Raw genomic sequence first — 27,467 nt, forward strand, 5'->3', positions numbered from 1 at the left:
TAACTGTTCAACCACCCTTTAGGATTCACGTTTGGGTTTAAAAAGCAAAACCATGTGCATGTAAGGACTGGATAAACAAATTGAAACAAAGTTTAAAGCAAATACCCTCAATAGGTAATAGTTGGTAGCAATAATGAATCAGTGATGGAATATTCACACAGCAAGCAGCCTGAGCCAACAGATTTATTTTCCATTGAATATATTTAGCTTTATATGAACTTGGCTATATGGTCCTATTGCATTTTCAATGTTCTCCTCGTCTTTATCATCAGTTTTGGTCATATATCAATTTATTTTTTTCGCTTTGCTCAGGTTTATCTTTACAAGGTATATTACTCTGCACCCATTTTCTGTGCTTTTCATCTGTAAGGTCAGTTCTTTCATAATTCTCTACATGGCTTAATGATTTATATATTGTTTTTTGATAATTTTTTGTTTTAAGCATATTTCAGTTTATTAGTATGCCATCCACATCCTTTTGATTACTTTTTTAATGTTTTTTGAGTATGTATATTTATTGATGTATTTTTGATTTTAAAGCTTGTATTATTTTTATATGTAGTGTTTGTCCCCTGAAGCAGTTGAAACACGGGTCATATACATGTGTGGTGCTGAAAAAAGTTGCTTCTACTGACCTTCAGCTGTTCAGATTTCCTGGTCCACCCCTACTTTCCTGGACTGCCTTTTGGATTACACTGGGGGTTTTTACCTTTCGGTTGTTTTTTGGTATTCAACTTTTTGATGTCAGGCCATCTCCTGTTTTCTTCGGCCTCCTTTGGAGGTTTAATGATTTAAGTCTACATGACGTCAAAATGTTGAAACCGTCAACCCCCCCCCCCCCCCCCCCTGCCATATTGGCCAGAACACAACAATTGAAATTACTACTGAAAACACTGGTAAACTTGTGAGGTTTTATTAACCGTCCTAGGTTTTGCATTTTCTCTGTTATTAGGGGATTGGAGGCTGAGGAGTTGGGGGTGTGAGTTTTCGAGGGGTCTGTGACCGGGGGAGGGAGGGGAGGGTTATACTCATAATGTGTTTGTCAGTGCTCCAGCGCTAGCTTTCCTATATAAAAAAGAAAAAATAAAGGCATATAGCGCAGCACTGAAATCCACAATCAGTATTGTAAATAAGAAAGCTAGCGCTGGAGCACTGGCAAACACATTATGAGTATAACCCTTCACAGACCCCCTCGAAATCTCCCTTTACATCTCCAACCCCCGATTCCTTCCTAAAAAGAGAGAATGCAAAAAACAAGGAGGTTTAATAAAACCTCACAAGTTTGCTGTTGTTTTCAAGACCGCCTACTGCCTTCAGCCAAGATACAGCCTGAACACCAGATAAGATCATGCCGGCTCCTGTCATTAAACCTTCTTGGGTTTAAGCAGCGCAGCAGCAGCCTGGAGTGGTAACGGTGATGACTTCGTCCCAAGTAAAGAGCTCTGGTTGGCTAACTGTATTCATGTGACACTTGCTTGCTGGAGACTGAGAGTGTGGTATGCGCACGCGTGCCTGGGACAGGAGGACGAGGAGGACTAGAGGTTGGGAAGGGAACGTGTGTCGGAAGCGTGGGGTCGTGTTACTTTCTTGTAAGGCCGTCGCCGCTTTCTGTCTCTCTTGTGTTTATGTGGGGCGATTGACGCTGAGGGCAGCTGTGTCCGGAGACTGGTGTTAGCGACTGCAGCATGACATCGTGTGAACTCAATTGGTGAGGTTTTACTGCATGTGTTTTTGGGTGGTTTGATACCAGGGCGGCGGTCCTTTAGTGTCCATCTTCATCTAACTGTGCAGCAGTTATTTTGCTTCGGTAATTTGGCGGTGCTGCTGGTTTTGCCCTCTCCTCACGTGCTTGCTCTCCGCTGTCTCTGTGGCGCGTGCCCCTGCTTTCTTTGGTGGTGGTGGTGGTGCCTCTGCTGCCGTGCCAAGCCGGAGTTGGAAGTTAAGTGGGAGGGTTCTGATGGTCTGCCGGTCAGGGGCGTCCTTGTAGTTTAAGATGGTTTTTTTTTTTTTTTTTTATTCACGGTACTTTTAGGTACGGTAGGTATTTCCCTATCCTCAGAGGGCTAGACAACGTGAAAGCCAAAAATCAAAGTAGTCATACTCCTCACCAAATATGTATACTTTGAATATTAAAAAAGTAATAACAACATAAAAAGGTAGGTAAATGATCTTGGGGGGGGGGGGGGGGTGCAAATCGATACTGCGAGAATTTTATTTTAAAATGATATGACATCAAGACAGTACAGCCACTGAGTCACATTAAAGGGGTATTTTACTAATGATTAGGCAGGGTACCTATACCTTTTATCCCCTCCTCTTTAATTCCCTTACCTCTTAGTTCTGTCTGTAGCCTGTCTTATTTAGATTGTAAGCTCTTTGAGCTGGGACTGTCTTTTATGTAGTAGTAGTAGTAGTGTATGGTGTACAGCGCTGCGTATGCCTTGTAGCGCTATAGAAATGATAAGTAGTAGTAGTAGTAGTTATTTTCTTCAAGGCCCATTGGAATAAAATGGCAGATAACCTGCGCTAATAGTAAAAGACACCCTTTCCCCATTTAGTGACTAAAAAGCTTTTTTACTAAGCTGTGTTAAGCGCTAACGTGCACCTAATGCAGCTGAAAATGGCTCCTACAGTAAATGCCAAATGTGTGTGCGCTAACTATGCTAAAAAAAAATTTAATAACTTTTTTGGAGGGTGTATGTCTGGGAGTGAAGAATGGGCATTCCTACACTAATCAGCACAGCTGCATTAATGCGCAGGATTAGTGTGAATCCTTATCACGTAACTTTTTTAATGGCCATGCAACATTAGCACATGATGACTCTATTTTCCCACTCAGAATTTAACAGAACACTGAAAACCGCAGCGGTGCACCTTGCCAGTGATTACATTAATGCAAGGATTTCCTGCACCTACCACATCGGTTCTCAAGTAGTTCAATTCCAAATTGATTGCAAATTTCTCTTCACTTAACTATGGGTAACCCGCAAACTTGTCTGAAGATTCTTAAATCTTTTAAACTATATATATTAATTCAACTTATCTTGATCAGAGCACTTGTCAGGCGGGGGGATATGTCGTCCGACATGATCGTGTTTCGCACCCCAGGCTGTCACAAGGACTTGATATGCAGGAGCTAAGCTCACGCTATTGATTCTTTAAGGGGCTGGGCCTTGAAATAGCCGTGGGGGGTGAAACATGATCAAATGCTCTGCTCAAGATAAGTTGTATATATATATATATATATATATATATATATATATATATAGTTTAAAAGATTTAAGAATCTCCACCCCATTCATCAATATAATTGAGAAAAAGAAATTATGACTATAGGCAAGAGGTCTTTGACTCTTATAATCTCACAAGCCAAAAAGGCAAACTGTTCCCTGGTCTCTCCACCCTCCCTAATAACTAGCCAAACCCATTGCAGCTAGAGGCTGATTGAAACTGCTTTTTTTTTTTTTCTGTTTCAGTTGAAACTTATCACCTGGTTTCGGCCAAAACCGAAAACTAAAGTTTGGTTTTCTGAATGTGAACCAAGGAGGCCCACTGGGAATTGTTAGAGTTTGCAGTCGACAGCACTCTGCTAAACTCACAGTAGATTACCCTCCAGTCTCAGGAAATGCACAGGTTGTCAACTGGGAGAGCCATTTTAACAAGGATTTCTCAACAAGACTGCTACGTTTAGGTTCCCAAGTTGATGCATGTGTAGTTAAATATCCTCTGAGACAGGAACTTTGTGAGAACATGTAAAGAGAAAAAAATCAACTTTTTATGCTTACCTAAACTGCACAAGTAACAAGAGAATATATGCTCCTAGCAATATTCTATAAGCTACGTCTACATTCAGCCTGCTCTATGATCCAACAAGACCTAGCGAATAGGCCGGGTGGATGCGCCTAGATTTAGGAGCAGGCATTTACACCAGTGAAAAGCTGGTGTAGTATCTGTGCCTAAATCTAGGCGAACTCCCCCGAATTCTGTAACCAGACACGCCCACACTCCACCCATGGTCATACCCCTTTTTTGGCTACGTGTGCTGGAATTTATGTGCACCTCTTTTTAGAGTATGCCTAAAAAGATGTGCATATGAATTCCAGCTATTGCCAGCTAGTGTTGATAATTGGTCGTTATTGTCCAGTGACCAACACTAAATAGGCTTGTTAATTAATTGAGTAGTGCGCGTAAATTGGCCGTTCCCACAATTTAAAGCGCTGTACTCTTTGTGCCATATATAGAATCTGGGGGTTTGTGTTTAGTTATAAAACTGATTAAGAACAAGCGTGATAATATAGATTCTTCCTAAAATAAAGGAGTCCAGACACTGGTCTACACTGCAGACATTATACCAGCCTGATGGACAATCGAGAATATATTAAAAAAAAAAGCCCATTAATGTTACTGAATGTGAGGAATGTATTGTTCTGAAAAATTACAATCAAGAGTAATACATTTCTCAAATTATTTTCTAATATATAAATTTAATTTCATTGTAATGTCATTTAACTACATGCTGACTAATATTTGTGCTTGAAAACAATCACTGCAGGTTCCTCTCTCATAGAATCTAGCTTCTGCACGCCACAAGTTTTGATTAAAATGCTGCAACTTCATCATATCCAACAGAGCCTGGAAATTCTTTAAAATTACCTAAATAATATCCTAGCCAGAAATATGTATCATTTTAAATAATGAAGGACCAACTTTTACCTCCAAGCAAAATAGCCTCTGCACACATGAAAAATGAAATGAAAAGCCACAGTGCTTTTACGATGGCTGACTTTGCCCCACATTTGGAGTGACAGCTGATGTCCTTTCTCCACAATCTGCTGTAAAAGGGGCCCAGCAATGACATCGGCATGTGGATTTGCCCCGCGCTGAGGCCCCTTTTACTGCTGCGAGTAAAAGGAAGAAACATGGACATGGCTGTGTAGTCGTGCGGCCATTGCCTGATTTACTGCCGAGTAAGCCCCCGGTACTAAAAATAAAAACAATTTCCTGTTGCTCCAGAAATTGCACTCGGTGAGGGTGGCACTACCGCTAACTCCTGCAGTAGGCCGGCGGTAGTGCCGGATTGGCGCATGCTAACAATGTGGTAGCTCTATCGCAGCGTTTCTCCAGTCTTGCCACTTTCATTACTTAAAAATGTTTTCTGACAAATGAAATTGTTAGCTAGAGCATATAGAAATTTTTATTGCCTTCACCTGCTTTGCAAGAGTAAAATGTCTTCATTTTCAAATACTCGGACAGGTGCTTAGAAGAATCCATAGTGATTGAAGGTTGACAGAACCACAATCTCAAGCTGAAATATTATTAGGGTCAGAGTAGTTTTTCACAACCATGGAATCGTCTTCACCAAATTAATTCAAAGCTTGAAAGCCAATAACCTTTTTGGGCCTCGTTAACAATTTTTTTTAAGGTGTAATGATTTAGTTAGAAGGGTACTTACTTTTTTGCTCCTGCCAGATTTCAGTTTGTATTAGTTTCAATCTTCTAAAATCAGCAAATAGTGTAGTTTAAATATTAAAAATGTGCAGAAAGATGTTTGGCTGTGTACTGTGCAGGGATTGTGTAAGCTTTGGTTTACTTAGGGATTCAGTGAAATATACAATTTAATCAGGGGTGTGTAAAATGTTTGCATACAACTGAGACACAGGCCATTTGGAACTTTTTTTGCAACTGGTGTTGATGTATAGCTTGTAAGTCACCTTTCTGTTCCATTTTAAAACATTGATTCTGTTCCTCACAGTGTTTGTTTCTTTTGTGCAGGGATGTGCCCCCCCAAAATGGTTCTGAAGTGTTTTTCTCTCGAAGTATTTATGAGAAATATTCTATGTCTCCAAACCTATTGGAATTGTGGCAGTTGGCTAATAGGTAATATTGTACATTTTTTTCTTCTCTTTTGCTAATTGTAAGTTTTGTGTACTGAATCATGCACAGTGCTTTCTCTGTCAACAAGCTGGAGTAAATCGAGTACAGAAGTGGGCTATGACATAGTGGCACCAGGACAGAACAACTTTCTCAGAGCTCAGAACTAGTGGCACCAGGACAGAACAACTTTCTCAGAGCTCAGAACTAGTGTAAAGATCTGAGCATACGTGGCCTTTTGTGCACAGCAATCCCCTAAAGTCTTCCCAGTTTTGTTTGTTCTGTTCTGCCGAATGGGCAGGGAAACAAAACTCCCCCAGTGTTTTTCTTGAACTCCTATTCCTGTGTTTTGATGGTTTGGATCAATTTCGGGTTTATATTTTTGTACTGTAAAAATAATAGATAAATTACAGTTTTGTCACTTCCTGCTTTGACTCTGCAGGATGATGACAGAGGCAAAACCAAGCTTCAGGCTCTGTCAAATCTAGAAACATGCCTTGGGTTTCCTAATTTGGCTCACAGGGGTTTCACCCGGGGGCATGTAGTATATCTTTTCTGCCTTTGGGCTAGTTTCTTGTTGGATCATTGCATGGGATTATTTTATTTTTGTTACATTACATTGTACTGCCTTGCTTCTTGCATCTTGATTTGCATCCTACTGCTTTTTGAATATCCAATATGGCCTTGCTTCGTTGTATTCCTGTATGCCTTGCTTTTATTCTCTTGTGTTGAATTCCTGTTTATGGATGATTGCAATGGAGAATGCTGCTTCAATTTACCTGTGGCACTAAAGGATGTGTGGTTTAAATTTGCCTCTTTCAAGCAATTAAAACTTGTGAACTACACTGGTTTGCACTCGTATGTTAATCTCCTCAGGTGATCCCATCCCAGTGGCTGCCTATATATCTGCCGAGATTCATGACAACAGGATGTGTCATTTGCTTGGGTTCAGTTTGGAGAGACATCCCCCAGAAGAATCATAGCTACCAGCTTCTTGGGCATTGTGTTGTGAAGGAGTGGCTCCTGAAAATGAAGAGAAAATCCTCAGTGCAGAAATTCATTGACTCTGTTCAGTCAAGCAGGTTCTTCTTCCATAATGTTGCTTCTACCCTTCACACAGTGGCTTTAAAAGTCCTGTCTTAAAAAAAAAAAAAAGAAAAAGAAAATTAAAGATCTCTATACCTCTGTGACAAGGGCTTCAGTCTCAACTGAGACACTTCTCAGCTGAAAGCAGACACATCTTAGTATTGGCACAACAGTCTGAAGAGGATTTCAAACCATATGGCTCTAAAGGAGTTACAAAGCATCTTCATTTAAGAACAAAAGATTCTGAAATGCAAGGGAGTTGTAAATATTCCAGCACCACTGTCTGCATAAGAAGCTTCTCTCAACATTCTGGTGTTGACAAAATTCTCACACCATCCTGCTCAGGCCCTTTTCGGCTCACGGTCACAAATCGTTGTATTGCAGATTGTTAAACACAGAGGTTCTTTGGGAACAGAATTTGTCAAAACATTTTTTTTTCTTTCTTAGGAATGTACAAGATGCTGTGCTTTCACCTCCTACTTGGCACAGTACCTCTACATCAGAAAATTCATAAGTTTTATTTGTGCAGTGGTTGTCAGTGGAAGCCCTTTCTCATTTCACCAGGATACAGAACCTAAACTTAAACAAAACTTAAATGACTGCGTGTGTGTTGTGTTGAGTGGTGCTTAGCAACTCTGGCTGTGAGGTACTAAGGCCAGTTCCAGGACAGACTTCTGTGGCCTATATATGGCAAGACAGATTAGGACATCTGATGATCTGCGTCTAGAAAATGGCAAAGAAAGACCAGGATCAAGTATTTTTATATCACAATAATTGTTGGTTTAATCAAGAATTGATAATGAATGTGACTGTTGGGCAGACTGGATGGACCATTTAGATCTTTATCTGCCTTCATCTACTATGTTAGTATGAGATGTATTTTCAAAGCACTTAGACTTACTAAGTTACATAGAGGCGTATTTTCAAAGCACTTAGACTTACTAAGTTACATAGAGGCGTATTTTCAAAGCACTTAGACTTACTAAGTTACATAGAGGCGTATTTTCAAAGCACTTAGACTTACTAAGTTACATAGAGGCGTATTTTCAAAGCACTTAGCCTTACAAAGTTCCATAGGTTACTATGGAACTTTGTAAGGCTAAGTGCTTTGAAAATGAGCCCCTCTGTGTCTTTGGCCTATTAAAATTGCATAAAAGTTCCTACTGCCATGTTAGCAGTTTCTGTCCATAGTTTTATTGCAAGGGTTCCTTTCAAGGATAAAGCCATTAGTGTCCATGCTCTTCCATAAATGCAAACTCAAATGAAAACTCACTTAAGCTCATATCAGACCCAAGTCTTCCATGTCTTATCTATGTTATATGTCAGAAATGGAGAGCAAATATACAGAACTCCAAAAGGAGAGGTCTTACGACTTGTGCTGCTAGATAGTACCAATTCTTTTAAAACAGCCAGAATTTATTAAACCAAATTCTATTTTCAGTTTCACACAAAAAAAATTGCCACTCAGGATGTTGCCTGGAGGAAGAGATGTTTTAGGACTCTGGTGGAATGATGTTGCTCTTGGGGAGGGGGGTTCTCCTGAGCTAAGTGACCCTTTACATTTGGGGAGCATTAGGTTGGCCTCTTGGAGGACTATATGAATGTGTGCTGTGCATGCGCTGTATGAACCACATATATTTTTCTAAGACCCTTAAGGTATATGGACACACTGCATATCAGCATTGTGTACTGGTTGCTAAAGTTTATGCATGTGCATGGTTAAAAGCATGCTAAAATTGGCAGTGCCTTTTTAAAGTTCATTGGTCCCTGTATTTTGCTGATTTTTCTGAGGTGGTATAGCTTACAAATAGACACATGAGATTATGTAAAAGTGTACTTAATTGTTAAGTTGAGTCTTGCTATGCTTCTGACTTCAGTGTTGACATACTCCCTACTATCTTTTAAAAAAGGGTTTTGGAAATTCTATAGTGCATATGATTAAGTTGTTTCAGAAGAATACAAAAGCTGCAGTAAACTTAGCCTCTGTTTTGGGATTGTCAGCTAGCACATTTTCTAGTGTTGTCATTCTTATGAGCTTTGCATATTTTTTATTTAGAATCTTAATGCACAGTTAAATATCTGTATATGCCTTTTTGATTTTGCACATAAAATGTTTGGGTGCCTTTTAAGCACAGATCTAGTGGCTATAGGTGTCCCAGAGAAGACTGAAATTTTTGTAAAATGTGGGAAAGAGGAACCCGAACTATAGCTACCTATGTGAATCATTTGTTTACTTTTTCCAAAAATACTAGGACTAGGGGGCATGTGATGAAGCTACAAAATAGTAAATTTAATACAAATCGGAGAAAAATGTTCTTCACTCAACATGTAATTAAACTGTGGAATTCGTTGCCAGAGAATGTGGTAAAGGCGGTTATCTTAGCGGGGTTTAAAAAAGGTCTGGATGGCTTCCTAAAGGAAAAGTCCATAGACCATTGTTAAATTGACTTGGGGAAAATCCACTGCTTATTTCTGGGATAAGCAGCATAAAATAAATTTAACTTTTTCGGGATCTTGCCAGGTGCTTATTTCTGGGATAAGCAGCATAAAATACATTTAACTTTTTCGGGATCTTGCCAGGTATTTGTGACCTGGATTAGCCACTGTTGGAAACAGGATGCTGGGCTTGATGAACCTTTGGTCTATCCCACTGTGGCAATACTTATGTACTTATATTGTTTGGGCTAATACAAAAGATGCTTTAGTACATGAGTTTTTGAGACCACACTGTTCTGTTCTTCAGATTTTCCTGGAAGGCTGAGGGAAGGAAGCCTTTATATCTAGAGTAGAGAATGTTGTGGAACTGGAGTACACATAGGTGCCTTTTTACTAAGCAGCAGTAAAAGGGCCCTTCGGTGGCATCAGTGTGGAGGATTTCTGCATGCCAAGACCCCCTTTTACCACCACCGGTAAAAGGCTTTTAAAAAAGGAAATGGCCATGTTGTAAGTTAAACACTTGCCATGTGGCCATTTCCTGGGGGAGCCCTTGCTGCCTCCTATTTAGGAGGTGGTAAGAGTAGTAGTAGTAGTAAGAGCTCCAGCGCTAACCTGGTGGTAACGGTGCTAAAAATTTTCCGAGCGATAGAAATGATACGCCAGAACTATTGCTGGGCTCCTGCAGTAGCCTGACGGTAGGGCCAGTTTGCCACACGCCATTGCTGCAGTTAGCCCTACCATGGCTTTGTAAAAGAGGCCCATAGTGAGATGTTAATGGGTCAAATGAAGATAACATGCTAACTGATGCTAATCTGAGCTCCAAGAATCTGACACCTCCTAATGATCTGTACTATGGGAACTCCAGGGCTTTCTCCCTTCAACCTTGAAGTCACATCTGTAAAGAGGCAAGTGTAGTCTCAAATCGTCATGCATTTTATAATAAGACATCAGATAGGTATTGCAGCCTTAAAGGGTCTATTTATGAGCCATTAAAAATAAACAACACTAATTATTTTCCATGATTCTTTTTTGTGTACGTGGGCTGAGGGGGAAGGGTTTAACATTGGAATCCTTGATTTTGAAATGGTGTCCTTTTTTTATGATTTTTTATTGAAAGTATGAAAAAGTTACAAACAGTATATGCTCATTACAGTTTAGCATTGTTAATCCAACCACTTAGATGCCCTAAGTAAAGAATAAACTACCTCTCCCTTAACAATTATCTCTCCCCCCTACTACTACTACTCCCATCCATCCTCATTAGATTTCTCCTTAGGAATGTTGTTAGAGCTACAAAACTTGTCCATAGGTCAGAAGTCGGATTGTAAAGTCCCAATCTCTTATCTGTAAGGCTCTCCAGCTCTCCAATCACAGATAATTTCAAGAGCCAATCAACTTCGGTCGACCCTCTGACCGCTTCCAATGGATAGCAATGACAATTTTGGCCGCCACCAAGCATATTCTTTTATAACGTCTCTGCCACTTCAGGCCCCTTCTGTTAACCAGACCCAGTAAACACCATTTTGGGTCTCTAGAGAAAGGTTTGCCCATATGTGTAACAATCCTTTCCATATCATCATGCTGATCAATCCATAGACTGGTGGGTTGTGTCCATCTACCAGCAGGTGGAGATAGAGAGCAATCCTTTTGCCTCCCTATATGTGGTCATGTGCTGCCGGAAACTCCCCAGTATGTTCTCTATCTCAGCAGGTGGTGGTCACACACAGCAGCAGCTCTGGCTAGGCCTCCAAGCCTAATTTTTAGGTTTTGTTGAGTGCCTGGGGTTGAGGGCTCTTCTTGAGCAAGTGCAAACCTGGTGGCGCCAGGTCCCTCCTTTTCTCCCCCCTCCCGCTGGCTCTGTTAAAAAAAAAAAAAAAAAAATTTGAACGTCCTTAAGGGCGTTTATTTCGACGTTTATTGCAGCTACTCACTGGGACACCAGGTCGTTACAGCTCGGAGCGAGAAGCAGGTAATTTTTACCTTTTTATAGCGGGCAGGGGGTTCCCCGATTGATCTCCACGTGGCCTATGGCGTCGGAGGGCGAGGGCGCGAAGAATCGCTCCCCGGACCGCGTGTGCGCTTCTAGCGGGGATGCGGGGGTTTTAAAGTCTGATTCACCCTTGTTGGGTGTCAGTTTGGAGGCCGGTCAGTGTCCCGGGTCTTCCTCCGGCGCGGCGGTTTTTCCCGCCATAAACGCCCATCCCCCGCTGCTCGCCTCCGCCATCTTGGCCGGCCACTCTGCTCGGACGGCTTCTTCTTGGGCCGCCCTTGAGCTGGGAGACGTTCATGCCATGGCCGCCCTTGATTTGGGCGACGGCAAAAAAGCGGCTAAAGTTAAGCGCCGTTCTTCCCGCGCGGCTCCTTCGTGGAGTGTCGCGCCGGACGCCATCTTGGATGCGCAGCATGGTTCTCCCCCGCTCTTGCGAGCGCCGGTCGAGGGTGCGTCTAGGGCTGTGGCCCAGGCTGCTGAATTGCACAGTTTGGGGGGTTTCTCCCCCGAGTTTATTTTGCTGCTGCTGCATCAGGCCTTCCTTATGCAGAACGCTGCCCCTTCTCCCTTGTCAGATAAAGGGGTTGAGGCCCCCGGAAGTAAACGCCCTCGGGTGGATGCCCAGGCCTTAGAGGACGCTGTTTCCTCTGATGTAGATGAGGGCAGCGTATCTGAGTTCTCCCAACGGTCCTTTGGGGATTCCTTGGAGGAGACGGATTCCCGCTCGGATGGAGCGGATGACCCCTCTGCAGCACGGATCTTTCGCTCAGAGGATTTGCCCAACCTGTTAATGCAGGCCATGAGCGTTTTGAAGATTTCCTCTCCGGAGGACGTCTCTCCCTCAGCCCCTGTTGGCTCCGCCATTATGCTGGGGACGAAGCGCCCGCCTAGAACCTTCCACGTGCATGATGCCATGCACACCTTAATTTCGGCTCAATGGGATGTCCCGGAAGCGAGCCTCAAAGTGGCTAGGGCTATGTCCCGCCTCTATCCTTTGCCTGAAAGTGAGCGTGAGGCCTTTGTTTGGCCTACCGTGGATTCTTTAATCACTGCGGTGACTAAGAAAACGGCGTTGCCGGTGGAAGGTGGCACGGCACTAAAGGACGCCCAAGACAGAAGATTGGAAGCGGCTTTAAGGTCGTCCTTCGAGGCGGCTGCCTTAAGTTTGCAGGCCTCAGTTTGCGGCTCCTATGTGGCCAGGGCGTGCCTGACGTTGGTGCAGCGGGCTTCCCCCTCGGATCCTTCCTTGAGGGCTGACTGGCCGGCCCTGGAATCGGGCTTGGCTTATTTGGCAGACTTACTGTATGATGTCTTGAGAGCCTCGGCTAAAGGCATGGCTCAGACAGTCTCTGCGCGGCGCTGGCTTTGGCTGAAACATTGGTCTGCAGACCACGCCTCTAAGTCCCGCCTGGCTAAGTTGCCTTTGAAAGGCAAGCTGCTCTTTGGGGTCAAGCTGGACAAAATCGTGACCGATCTCGGCACGTCTAAGGGCAAGAGGTTACCAGAGGTCAGGGCTCGGGCCAGTGCTCGCCCCGGTATCTCCAGAGGACGGTTTCAGGAAGCCCGTCGGTACCGCCCGGGCAAGTCGGGCTCCTCTGCCCCCTCTTCCTTCAAAAGGAACTTCTCCCCCAAGCAGCATTCCTTTCGCAGAGACCGCCGTCCCGGAGGTATGCCCTCCGGTCCCCCCCAGGGTCTCGTACCCAATGACGGGGTCCTGGTCCATGGCCCAGTGCAGATTGGAGGACGCCTGTCCTCGTTTCTGGGCGAGTGGACCAGAGTAACTTCAGACACTTGGGTGCTGGAAGTCATCAGAGACGGCTACAAGTTAGAGTTCTGCCGACCCTTAAGAGACGGGTTTGTACTCTCTCCCTGCAAGTCTCCGGTCAAAGCTATGGCAGTGCAGCAGACCTTGGACAACCTGATACGCCTGGGTGCGGTCGTTCCGGTGCCAGAAAATCAGATTGGCAAGGGACGTTACTCCATTTACTTTGTGGTACCAAAGAAAGGAGGTTCTGTCCGGCCTATCCTCGACCTCAAAGGGGTCAATCGGGCCTTGAAAGTGCGGCACTTTCGCATGGAGACTCTCCGCTCTGTTATAGCGGCAGTGAAGGCAGGAGAGTTCTTGGCTTCCTTGGACATCAAGGAAGCATACCTGCATATTCCCATCTGGCCTCCTCATCAACGCTTTCTGCGATTTGCAGTCCTGGGACGACACTTCCAGTTCAGAGCCCTCCCTTTCGGGTTGGCTACTGCTCCCCGGACCTTCTCCAAAGTAATGGTGGTCATCGCGGCCTTCCTGCGAAAGGAAGGAGTACAAGTCCATCCTTATCTGGACGACTGGTTGATCCGAGCCCCCTCTTATGCAGAGTGCGGCAAAGCTGTGGACCGGGTAGTTTCTCTTTTGAGCTCCCTGGGGTGGATCATCAACTGGGAGAAGAGCCAGCTGCGCCCGACTCAGTCCCTGGAGTATCTGGGAGTTCGATTCGACACCCAAGTGGGCAGAGTGTTCCTGCCAGACAAACTTCAGGCTCAGGTGGACCAGTTCCTAGTAGCCTCTCCTCTTCGGGCTTGGGACTATGTGCAGCTGTTGGGCTCTATGATGGCCACGATGGAAGTAGTGCCCTGGGCCAGGGCTCATATGAGACCACTACAACACTCTCTGCTGCAGCGCTGGACTCCGATGTCGGAGGATTATGCTGTGCGCCTTCCCTTGGACCCAGCAGTGCGCAAGGCGCTGAGCTGGTGGATGCAGACAGACAAGTTGTCTGCAGGAATGCCTCTGGTGACCCCGGAGTGGATTGTCGTCACGACGGACGCCTCTTTGTCGGGCTGGGGAGCCCACTGCTTGGGAAGGACAGCGAAGGGGCTCTGGTCTCCTGCAGAGGCAAAGTGGTCTATCAACCTCCTGGAACTCAGAGCCATTCGGTTGGCGCTTTTGGAGTTCATCCCGGTACTGGCGTTGAAGCCAGTACGGGTCCTGTCGGACAATGCCACGGCTGTGGCCTATGTCAACCGCCAGGGAGGTACCAAGAGCGCCCCTCTAGCCAAGGAGGCCATGAATCTATGCCAGTGGGCGGAAGCGAACCTGGAACAGCTGTCAGCGGCCCACATTGCCGGAGTCATGAATGTCAAGGCGGACTTTCTCAGTCGCCATACCTTGGAGCCCGGAGAGTGGCAGCTATCTGCTCAGGCGTTCTTGGACATCACGAAGCGCTGGGGCCAGCCGAGCCTAGATCTGATGGCGTCATCGGCCAATTGCCAAGTGCCGCGCTTTTTCAGCAGAGGACGGGACCCTCGATCCCTGGGAGTAGATGCTCTTCTCCAACAGTGGCCGACACAAGAGCTTCTCTATGTGTTCCCGCCCTGGCCCATGTTGGGCAGGGTGCTAGACCGGGTGGCAAAGCATCCGGGCCGGATAATCCTGGTGGGTCCGGACTGGCCCAGACGTCCCTGGTATGCGGACTTGATCAGGCTCTCAGTCGAAGATCCTCTGCGGCTGCCAGTGGAGCAGGGCCTGTTACATCAGGGTCCCGTGGTGATGGAGGATCCCTCCCCCTTTGGTCTTACGGCCTGGCTATTGAGCGGCAGCGTCTGAGAAAGAAGGGCTTCTCAGACAAGGTCATCGCCACTATGCTGAGAGCGAGGAAGCGCTCTACTTCTACTGCTTATGCCAGGGTTTGGCGTATCTTTGCAGCGTGGTGTGAAGCAGGATCACTTTCTCCCTTCACTGCTCCAATTTCTTCAGTGTTGGCGTTCCTGCAAGAAGGTCTGGAGAAAGGCCTGTCGCTCAGTTCCCTTAAAGTCCAGGTAGCGGCTCTGGCTTGCTTCAGGGGCCGCCTGAAGGGTGCTTCCCTGGCTTCGCAGCCAGATGTGGTGCGCTTTCTCAAGGGAGTTAATCACCTGCGCCCTCCTCTGCACTCAGTGGTGCCTGCGTGGAATCTCAACCTGGTGCTAAGAGCCTTGCAGAAGTCGCCTTTTGAACCCTTGTCGAGGGCATCTCTGAAAGACCTGACGTTGAAAGCAGTCTTTTTGGTGGCTATCACTTCAGCCAGAAGAGTTTCCGAGCTCCAGGCGCTCTCATGTAGAGAGCCTTTTCTGCAGTTAACTGAGGCAGGAGTGACTATTCGCACAGTGCCTTCCTTCCTGCCCAAGATTGTTTCTCGCTTCCATGTGAATCAGCAGCTCTGTCTCCCTTCCTTTCGTAGGGAGGACTACCCAGAGGAATACTCTGCTCTCAAATATCTGGATGTGAGACGTGTCATCATCAGATACTTGGAAGTGACCAATGATTTCCGGAAATCGGATCATCTGTTTGTCCTGTTTGCAGGTCCTCGTAAGGGTCTGCAGGCTGCTAAGCCTACAGTGGCAAGATGGGTCAAGGAAGCCAGTGCAGCGGCTTATGTGGCCGCGGGGAAGGTGCCGCCTATCCAGCTGAAGGCTCACTCCACTAGAGCTCAGGCGGCCTCGATGGCAGAGGCCGGGTCTGTCTCCTTGGAAGAGATTTGCAAGGCGGCAACTTGGGCATCGGCCCATACCTTCTCCAGGCATTACCGCTTGACTGTGGCTGCTCGGGCGGAGGCCCGGTTTGGAGCTTCAGTGTTGCGGTCAGGGATTTCAATGTCCCGCCCTGGGTGAGTACTGCTTCTGTACATCCCACCAGTCTATGGATTGATCAGCATGATGATATGGAAGGTAAAATTATGTATCATACCTGATAATTTTCTTTCCATTAATCATAGCTGATCAATCCATAGTCCCTCCCAGATATCTGTATTGGTTATATTCTGGTTGCATTTCAGGTTCAAGTTTAGTCTTCAGTTCCTGTTCAGGAGGACTTCGTGTTCAAGTTTTTTCAATGGATTCTTCAAGAGTTGAGACGAGTTTGTGTTACAGTGAGCTGCTGCATTCCTCTCCCCTCCGTTTTACGGGGCTGGATTGAGACTTAAATTCTGCCGGCGCTCCCTCCCGCTTCGTGCGGCAGTAGGGCAGCTTTGTACCCCTCCCGCTTCGGCGGTGTTAGGGTCAGTCAGCTCCTCCCGCGGTTGCGGTTGCAGGATAAGCTAGATCCCCCCGCATCGGCGGGTGTGGTGTCCCTCCCCCGCTCCGCGGGGATGAGCTGGACGGATTCCCCTCCCCCACTTGTGTGGGGATGAGCTGGGTTAATTCCCCTCCCCCGTTTCGGCGGTGGTGAGCTGGGCAGAGTGTCCCTTTGTGGGTGTAATTCTCTAGGTGCTGAGTCCTGCGGATGGAGCTTGGATATCGACATACTGAGGAGTTTCCGGCAGCACATGACCACATATAGGGAGGCAAAAGGATTGCTCTCTATCTCCACCTGCTGGTAGATGGACACAACCCACCAGTCTATGGATTGATCAGCTATGATTAATGGAAAGAAAATTATCAGGTATGATACATAATTTTACCATCAGCCACAGTCTTCCAAACAAATTGGAGCCGATCGCAAGACCACCAAATGTGTAGAAAAGTTCCCCTTTCTATGCCACATCGCCAGCAGGTGCTGGAGGATGCAGGAAACATTGTATGTAACTTTACAGGGGTATAATACCATTGTGTTAATACTTTATATGCATTTTCTTTCACAAGTACACATATTGAAGCCTTTTTAACTTCTCTACATATAGCTTTCCACTCATGCTCAGTGAGCTCCCCCCCCCCCCCCCCCCAAGTCTTGTTCCCATTGTTTCATATGTATAAGTTTCTGGAATTTAGCCCCCTAATAAACTTATACAGGACAAAGATAGTACCCCTTAGAAGCCCAGATATTTTCAAAATGTTCATAGTCATCTGGGTCCTCCCTCAGCCAACCCCTTTGGGATATATAGTGCTTAACCTGTAAGTAGAAAAAGGCCTCCAATTCAGGAATAGCATATTTTTCTCGTACTTCCTCAAAACATCTCAACTCACCTACATCCAAAAAGTCCCTGAAACATGTAAGACCTAGGGTTGCCCATCTTTTAAATACAGGAAGCCCATATCCTACAGTGAACCTGGGCTCTGAAGTAACATGCATATGAAGAAGGTTGTCCTAACTTCCCAAATCTAGTCTGAAGAGAGCACCACAATCCCAGAAGATGCCGCACAAATGGATTGTGTGTGAGTTGACTATAGGCCCTGGAGGACAAGGAAGCCCACAAAGCCACCCCCAGAACATATTCCCTTACGTATACCTGGTCCATGTTTGCTACATCCGTGATCATCTCCTGGCTCCAGGCCGAAATGAGCTGCCCAATAGTACCAAAGTAAATTTGGAACTCCCCGGCCTCCCACTTCTACCGATCTCCATAGCGCTGTTCTATGTAGTCTTGGTTTCTCCACCCCCCCCCCCCCAGTATAAACCTCAATATATTTTGCTGTAAGTGCTCCAGCTCAGACCTGGGAATTGAGACCGGCAGGGTTTGAAATAAAAATAGTAAGATTGGTAGAATGTTTATTCCTATTGCCGCAGTGCGGCCCCACCAGGACAACCATTTACCCTGCCAATCTGCCAGATCTTTACGGAGTTGCTTGAACAGGGGAACGTAATTGTAATTATATAATTGGAAGATATCACAAGCTAGCTGAATCCCAAGATACTGAAAGCGTTCCCGAACATATCGGAAGGGAAAATCCCTGATCCCAGTACCCAGCTCACCCTGCATGCTCGTTATGTCCATGAATTCTGATTTATCATAGTTAATCTTGAACCCAGATAGTCTACCAAAATTATCTAGTTCTCGCACCAAAACTGCCAGATCTTACTTTACCAGTCTCATAAAGAATAGAATATCGTCTGCAAAAAGAGCCATCTTATGCTCACTCTATCCAACTTGAATGCCCTTAATATCGTCCAGTGTCCTTACCCTCTGAGCCAGAGATTCAATGTACAGAGCAAAAAGAAGGGGCGACAATGGGCATCCCTGTCGTGTACCTCTCCCTATCTTGATAGTAGAGGCGTAACCTCCATTAATCTTAGTCTTGCCACCAGGTCATGATACAAACGTTCCAGCCATCCCAAGAATCCCCGGCCTAGCCCCATATATAGATATGGCCACTCTACCCTGTCGAAGGCCTTTTCAGCATCAGCATTCAAAAATTCCATCGGGGTCTCACCCCTCTGGGCCTCCCACATAATATGTAAAGTGCGTCTGATGATATCCGCGACTTGCCTTCCTACCACAAACCCCGATTGATCCGTATGCATCAAATGTGGGAGCACCTGCCCTAACCTATCAGCTAAGATCTTAGACAAAATTTTTGTATCTAAATTCAGTAGCAAGATTGGACGGTAGGAGCCACATAAGGCTGGGTCTCGCCCCGGTTTCAGAAGCAAAGATATTCCCGCTTCATGCATACTCAAGGGAAGTTGCTTGCCATTGAAACAGGCATTACCAACTCTTTATAATAGAGGACTCACTTCCCCTACAAATATTTTGTAAAATTTTGCTGAGAAACCATCCAGGCCTGGGGCCTTTCCCCCCTTAAGGCCCTTTACAGCTCGAAGGATCTCATCTAATTGAAAAGGTGCCTCTAGTTGTGCACTCTCCTCACTAGACAATGTTGGTAAACTAAGACTTTGGAGATATTCATGGATCCTAGTAGGATCTACTTGTTTCCCTGCACTATACAATGTTTGATAAAATTGGGTAAACTGTGTGCGAATATCCTTATCCTGGTAGTATAAAATATCCCCTTAACCCTTAATTTTAGAAATAGTGTTTATTTGCTGACGTTTTTGAAGGAGATTGGCCAGCATCTTGCCTGATTTATGTCCAAATTCAAAAAATTTTTCTTGGGCTAACTTTCTCATGTACTCTGGTGGAGGGGTAGCATCATATATTAACGAGAGCCTTGACTCAGATAGATTACAAATTCAGCAGGACACAAATCACACCTTTGAATCATTGTGGGTTGAAATTCCATGTATAAAAGGGAAAAAAACGGTGATAGGAGTGTACTACCGTCCGCCTCGCCAGGATGAGCAGGTAGACACAGAAATGATAAAAGAAATCAGAGACGCGAACAAAATGGGCAATGTGATAATAATGGGTGACTTCAATTATCCAAATATAGACTGGGTAAATGTAACATCGGGACACGCTACAGAGATACAATTCCTTGATGAAATCAAGGACAGCTTTATGGAGCAACTGGTGCAGGAGCCGACGAGAGAAGGAAAAATTCTAGACTTTGTCCTTAGTGGAGCGCATGATCTGATGAGGGACGTTATGGTACTGGGGCCGCTTGATAACAGTGACCATAATATGATCAGTTTTGATATTGACCTTGAAGTAACTGTACACAGAAAGTCAAATACGTTAGCGTTTAACTTTAAAAAAGGAGACTATGATAAAATGAGAAGAACGGTAAAAAAAAAAACTTAGGGGGGCAACTGAGAGAGTAAAAACTGTACAACAGGCGTGGACGCTGTTCAAAAATACCATCCTGGAGGCCCAGGCCATACATATTCCGCGAATTAGAAAAGAAAGACAGAACTCCAAAAGACAGCTGGCCTGGTTGAAAAGTGAGGTGAAGGAAGCTATTAGGGCTAAAAGAAACGCCTTCAGAAAATGGAAGAAGGAACCGTCTGAAAATAACAAGAAACAGCATAAGGAGTGTCAAAGCAAATGCAAGGCGCAGATTAAGAAGGCCAAGAGGGAGTATGAAAAAAAGATAGCATTAGAGGCAAAAAAACATAGTAAAAAATTTTTTCGGTATATTAAAAGCAGGAAGCCGGCAAAAGAATCGGTTGGACCGCTGGATGACCGAGGGGTAAAAGGGGCGATCAAGGAAGACAAAGACGTAGCGGAGAGACTGAATGAATTCTTTGCTTCGGTCTTCACCGAGGAAGATTTGGGTGGGATACCAGTGTCGGAAATGGTATTTCAAGCAGACGAGTCGGAGAAACTTACTGACTTCACGGTAAACCTGGAGGACGTAATGGGGCAGTTCGGCAAACTGAAGAGTAGCAAATCTCCTGGACCGGATGGTATTCATCCTAGAGTACTGATAGAACTGAAAAATGAGCTTGCGGAGCTACTGCTAGTGATATGCAACTTATCCTTAAAATCGAGCGTGGTACCGGAAGATTGGAGGGTGGCCAATGTAACGCCCATTTTTTAAAAAGGCTCCAGGGGAGATCCGGGAAATTATAGACTGGTGAGTCTGACGTCGGTGCCGGGGAAAATGGTAGAGGCTATTATTAAAAACAAAATTACAGAGCACATCCGAGGACATGGATTACTGAGACCGAGTCAGCACTGCTTTTGTGTGGGGAAATCTTGCCTGACCAATTTACTTCAATTCTTTGAAGGAGTAAACAAACATGTGGACAAAGGGGAGCCGGTTGATATTGTGTATCTGGATTTTCAAAAGGCGTTTGACAAGGTACCTCATGAAAGGCTACAGAGGAAATTGGAGGATCATGGGATAGGAGGAAATGTCCTATTGTGGATTAAAAACTGGTTGAAGGATAAGAAACAGAGAGTGGGGTTAAATGGGCAGTATTCACAATGGAGAAGGGTAGTTAGTGGGGTTCCTCAGGGGTCTGTGCTAGGACCGCTGCTTTTTAATATATTTATAAATGATTTAGAGATGGGAGTAACTAGCGAGGTAATTAAATTTGCTGATGACACAAAGTTATTCGAAGTCGTTAACTCGCGACAGGATTGTGAAAAATTACAAGAGGACCTTACGAGACTGGGAGACTGGGCGGCTAAATGGCAGATGACGTTTAATGTGAGCAAGTGCAAGGTGATGCATGTGGGAAAAAAGAACCCGAATTATAGCTACGTCATGCAAGGTTCCACGTTAGGAGTTATGGACCAAGAAAGGGATCTGGGTGTCGTCGTCGATAACACGCTGAAACCTTCTGCTCAGTGTGCTGCTGCGGCTAGGAAAGCGAATAGAATGTTGGGTATTATTAGGAAAGGTATGGAAAACAGGTGTGAAGATGTTATAATGCCGTTGTATCGCTCCATGGTGCGACCGCACCTTGAGTATTGTGTTCAATTCTGGTCGCCGCATCTCAAGAAAGATATAGTAGAATTGGAAAAGGTGCAGCGAAGGGCGACTAAAATGATAGCGGGGATGGGACGACTTCCCTATGAAGAAAGACTAAGGAGGCTAGGGCTATTCAGCTTGGAGAAGAGACGGCTGAGGGGAGACATGATAGAGGTATATAAAATAATGAGTGGAGTGGAACAGGTGGATGTGAAGCGTCTGTTCACGCTTTCCAAAAATACTAGGACTAGGGGGCATGCGATTAAACTACAGTGTAGTAAATTTAAAACAAATCGGAGAAAATTTTTCTTCACCCAACGTGTAATTAAACTCTGGAATTCATTGTCGGAAAATGTGGTGAAGGCGGTTAGCTTAGCAGAGTTTAAAAAAGGGTTGGACGGTTTCCTAAAGGAGAAGTCCATAAACCGCTACTAAATGGACTTGGAAAAATCCAAAATCCCAGGAATAACATGTATAGAATGTTTGTACTTTTGGGAAACTTGCCAGGTGCCCTTGGCCTGGATTGGCCGCTGTCGTGGACAAGATGCTGGGCTCGATGGACCCTTGGTCTTTTCCCAGTATGGCATTACTTATGTACTTATTTTTTCGACCTGAAATTTATGAAGTTCCTGGTGACAATTTCTCAAGCGTGTCAACACCTCATTTGTTCCCCCCTCACGGTGGAGACATTCCAGGTGAGCCAGCTGTGCTCTAAGATCTACTCTTTTCTTCCCAGCTCCCCATTTAATTAAATGACCCCGAAGCACCGCCTTTAAGGCATCCCTTAATATGGCCTCAGTAACTTCTCCCATATCATTGACTGCCAGATAATCACGAATAACATCCCGGAGCTCTTGACATACCTTCTTGTCCCCCAGAAGGCCCTCATTCAGCCTCCAGGATAGCTGGCGTTTCTCATTTTCCAAACCACCCAAAATTACACCAACCGGTGCATGGTTAGAAACCGTGATGCTCTCTGTCGTAGAATCTAATATGTGCCCCCATAATTGACAGCTGCACCATAACATGTCTATTCTAGTATAAGTGGATTGAGCATAAGAATAGAATGAGTAAGATCTCTGTCCAGGATGTTGCAAACGCCAGACATCTATCAAGTCTAAACTTGAGGTCAAAGACTTCAACTGCTTACAATTGAGTAGATTAAGACCACTAACCCCTTTAGAGTGGTCCAAGTTTGTAAGAGCCAAGTTGAAGTCTTCCCCTCCCAAAAAAAATCACCATTCCCTTCCGAAACTGTAGCAAATCCTCAATTATAACCCCCCCCCCCCTCAAAAAAAAAAAAAATCCCCATGTCCTGTATTGGGTGCATACAGATTTATTATTGTAACCTCTTTACCAGAAAGGAGGCCCCTCACTGCCAGACACTGTCCCTGGCCATCCCTGAATACTGCAAAGGGAACCCCCCTGCGAATATATATTACCAGCCCTCCAATCTTTCCCCCCCTTGAATCAGAATGAACCACATATTCACTATATGCCTTATGATTAAGCAACTGTGTTTCTTGTCTCCATATATGTGTCTCCTGGAGCAGGATCACATCCCACTGAAGACGTTTCAACTCCCTATGAACCAAGCTTCATTTGCCTGGAGAATTCAATCCATTTACATTCCATGTGCCAACATACTTCTCCAGTCATAGATGTTAGTTGTAAGCATCAGTAATAGAATGATCAAAAGATGCCAGATCTCACTCATTAGGATTTTTACATTGTTTTGAAGGTCCTCTCACACCATTGTGAAACAAGCAAAAGCCTTTGCCTTAAGACAGAATGCAGGCCCTTATTTCACATGTGTACAACTTACGATTAATCCTGGTTATTATGACCAGAGTTTGCTTGCTGATATTGGGTCATATGGCCATAGCCGGCCATGTAGAGTCTTTGGCTGTCCTAAAAATAAGGCAACCTTAATGACACCTAAAGTTCCAGTAAAATTAATGCCACCTTTTCTCTTTCTGCCATTATTTGTTCTTTGATGCAACTCTGTACTAAGTTACACTGATGGATAGTCAAAAACAATCTCACAAAGGGTGTCCCCTTTGCTCCATTATAGTATTTTTTTTTTTTTACATTTGTACCCCGCGCTTTCCCACTCATGGCAGGCTCAATGCGGCTTACATGTTGTATACAGGTACTTATTTGTACCTGGGGCAATGGAGGGTTAAGTGACTTGCCCAGAGTCACAAGGAGCTGCCTGTGCCTGAAGTGGGAATCGAACTCAGTTCCTCAGGACCAAAGTCCACCACCCTAACCACTAGGCCGCTCCTCCACTCCAGCAGGTATTAACTACAGATGTATCATACATAGGGGAAATCATATTGATGCTCACTATATGCAAGGAATATGGTTAAACTTCAAAAAGCTTCTCCACATCAGCTGCTAGAAACTCCATGTATCTTAACCATGCTCTTCAAATCTTTCCCCCCTTTCCTCCAGGGCACATCTGTTTTAATCCAGATAGACAACCAAGTGGCAGTGTTTTTATCTTAACAAAGAAGGAGGAATGGAATCCCTATATGTTTGATGGGAAGCAAAAAGATTTGTGACTTTTGTAATAACCAATTGCTCCCAAATACAGGTTGCTTATATCCCTGGAACTCTCAACCATATAGCAAAAGGCACAGCCTTACAAGTGGTCCCTTGATGATCACCTTGCAGACCATCTTTGAAGAATAGGGGACTCCTCAGGTCATTATCATTGCCAAAATAAAGAGCCCAATGCTTCCTCTTTTCTCCATCTTCCCATCCCCAGATTGCTTATCCTCAGACGTATTAGCGACATGGTCTCTTCTGTATGCATAACCTGACATTCCTTTCATAGCAAAAATTCTGTACAAATTGGAACAGCAGCTAACCACCTTGAATTATTTTCAGAGAGTTGGTATATCAACTCTAAAAATAAATAAAGTACCATGATTTGTAGGGGTGTTTTCTGGGTCTCCTTTGTTAGCCTGAGACCTAACTTATGCCCTAAACCATGCTCTGAGCCATATTATCATGGTTTCTGCAAGATTCCTTGACTTAGCGGCTTTTTTTTTTTTTTTTTGACGTTGTGCTGAGCTGTCAAGGACATGCTGCTTGACTGAAGGCTGAATACCATCGTTGTTCATTGTTCTCTATGTGGTCAGGTTGGTGAGTGAGGTTCCCAGCTATGGATAGCATGAACAACATTGGGAGATAACTTTGTATCTGCACCGGTTAGAACCAGTTCTACACTGGACAAGGGGAAGAATCTGGGTCACCGACCATCATGAATTGTTTTTTCATACCACTGATCAGTGCAGTGAAGAACCAGAGTCGCAGCTAGTCAGATAAGCTGTTCTGACCTGTTTGTCATCAGACAGGTACGTGGAGGAGATGCAAGAAGGAATTAGTGGATTTGCAGCTGTCTGAAATACTGAATTCTGTGCAATATCAGGATAGCTAAACTCCCTGCCTCTCTGTGCAGTAACAGAGAAGACACTGCAGAAGGGATTATACGTACTTAAGACACAAGAAGAGGAAATGTATGGTTGCGCCTCTGACTTTTGTACACCACAGAAGTCTGACATTACTGGCTGAGTGGAGAACATATTCATCATGTTCCTGACCATTCTGATTTGCAGTTTTGGCTTGCTGGAGCCAAGGGAAGACACATCCATCTGACCAGGGAAAAGGGATAATCATTATACTCGGTAACCCACAAGGTGAGACAGGATCACTCGTATGATTTCAGAAGGAGATATCTGTCTTTGTCAGGCAAAGGGAAGCTGTCTAACTGGTGTGGGTTACACATTAGTTTTGCTGGTATTTTGTGTGAATAATTTACTTTTAGGAGTTACTATAGTGCACTGTAATAGTTCATATCTATGTTTTCGGATTGTTACCAAAGAGAAATATATTTTTAAGCTAGCTTTTTATTTTATTCTGATCATTAATTATCTCCAATAAACAGATTTAATTTCTGTCTATGCCACAGCTGCATTAGTTATTATCTAAACCCCTGCAAAGAACTCTTACCTTAGTAACACACCCCTAGGCATTCCTTGTATGCTAATTGCTCTTTAGGTAATTACACCCCGGTTTGTCCTGGGTATGAACCTGGGACCTCTTGCATCCGAAGTGAGAATCATACCCATAGAGATTCCTTGTGTGCTAATTGCTCCTTAGGGTAATTACATCCCGCCTTTGTGTTACTAGAAATTGTTATATCTCCATACAAACCTCAACAGGACTGGTTTCCTAAAGTGTATAAATGTGAATTAAGGCCCAGTGTCCATGGGTAAAGCAAGGGTTAATATGTGAACCAGAAGTATTAGAAAAATAGCCTCTACTCTAAAGTAAGTTGGCCTCTCTCAAGATCACCCTTGTCAGCTTACCACCTCGAAACTCTCACAGATCAGCTTGCTTTTATTTAAGTCTGCATTACCCAATCTATAGAGGCCTCAAGTATAGAACCACCTACGCCTCCACTTTTTCCTATATTAGCACACAATTGTGGAATGGTATACCTAAATTTGTGAAAATTACCCCTGATCATCCGACCATCAAAAAATACCTTAAGACCTTCTTACTACTACTACTATTTAACATTTCTAAAGCACTACCAGGGTTATACAGCGCTGTACAATCTAACAGAGAAGGACAGTCCCTGCTCAAAGGAGCTTACAATCTAAAGGACAAAAAAGTGCAGTCAATCAAATTGGGGGCAGTCTAGATTTCCTGGATAGAGGTACAATGGTTAGGTGCCGAAAGCGACATTGAAGAGGTGGGCTTTGAGCAAGGATTTGAAGATGGGCAGGGAGGGGGCTTGGCGTATGGGCTCAGGGAGTTTATTCCAAGCATAGGGTGAAGCGAGGCAGAAAGGGCGGAGCCTGGAGTTGGCGGTGGTGGAGAAGGGTACTGAGAGGAGGGATTTGTCCTGTGAGCGGAGGTTACTGGTAGGAGCGTAAGGGGAGGTGAGGGTAGAGAGGTAATGAGGGGCTGCAGATTGAGTGCAGGTTAGGAGAAGCTTGAACTGTATGCGGTACCTGATCGGAAGCCAGTGAAGTGACTTGAGGAGGGGTTATATGAGCATATCCGTTTAGGCGGAAGATAAGACGGGCAGCAGAGTTCTGAACGGATTGAAGGGGGAATAGATGGTTAAGTGGGAGGCCAGTGAGGAGTAGGTTGCAGTAGTCAAGGCGAGAGGTGATGAGAGAGTGGATGAGAGTTCGGGTGGTGTGCTCGGAGAGGAGGGGGCGAATTTTGCTGATGTTATAGAGAAAGAAGCGACAGGTCTTGGCTGTCTGCTGGATATGGGCAGAGGAGAGGGAGGAGTCAAAGATGACTCCGAGGTTGCGGGCAGATGGGACGGGGAGGATGAGGGTGTTGTCGACTGAAATAGAGAGTGGAGGGAGAGGAGAAGTGGGTTTGGGTGGAAAGACAATGAGCTCAGTCTTGGCCTTGTTCAGTTTCAGGTGGTGGTTGGACATCCAGGCAGCAATGTCGGATAAGCAGGCTGATACTTTGGCCTGGGTTTCCGCAGTGATTTCTGGTGTGGAGAGGTAAAGCTGGGTGTCGTCAGCATAAAGATGGTATTGGAAACCATGAGATGAGATCAGCGAGCCCAGGGAAGAGGTGTAGATTGAAAAAAGAAAGGGTCCAAGGACATATCCCTGAGGAACTCCCAACAGAGAATGGGATGGGGTGGAGGAAGATCCATGAGAATGTACTCTGAAGGTACGGAATCGTTTGCATCGTTCTTATTCTGAAAAGCTTATGCTCCTGACCTGCCCCGCACCGCTGCCTATTGAATTCAATTTCTCTTTCCACATTTCCCCACCTCTGCTATTACTCACTAGCCTCTTTCACTACAGTGCCATTGACTGTTTGTTGTAGAATTGATGTATGATTTGTGTAAATTTCTGTAAGCCACATTGGGCCTGCCCTTGGGTGGGAAAATGTGGGATATAAATGCTATAAATAAATAAATCACTGAATGCATGAGAAAGAAATGGTGTATGTGAAAAATCACACATTGCTAAGATAGTAACATTTCTGTTTAATTTAAAAATCACAGATAGTCCTTTGTAATTTCATATAA

General features: G+C 44.8%; 1 protein-coding gene across 2 annotated transcripts in view; it reads left to right on the forward strand.

The window, feature by feature from the left end:
* Positions 1-1,536: 1,536 nt before the first annotated feature.
* ICE2 (interactor of little elongation complex ELL subunit 2) overlaps positions 1,537-27,467 on the forward strand; it is a 161,685-nt gene continuing 135,754 nt past the window's right edge. The window contains exons 1-2 of one of the 2 annotated variants that reach the window (XM_030188449.1): positions 1,537-1,708; positions 5,773-5,877. In XM_030188449.1, the coding sequence (XP_030044309.1) occupies positions 1,686-1,708; positions 5,773-5,877 (128 nt within the window). In that variant the 5' untranslated portion in view covers positions 1,537-1,685. Of the gene's footprint in view, positions 1,709-5,772; positions 5,878-25,680; positions 25,723-27,467 lie in introns of those variants that run through there. The other variant, XM_030188450.1, reaches the window with a different exon arrangement.

The sequence above is a fragment of the Microcaecilia unicolor genome, chromosome 1, assembly GCF_901765095.1.
Source record: "Microcaecilia unicolor chromosome 1, aMicUni1.1, whole genome shotgun sequence".
NCBI classification, from domain to species: Eukaryota; Metazoa; Chordata; class Amphibia; order Gymnophiona; family Siphonopidae; genus Microcaecilia; species Microcaecilia unicolor.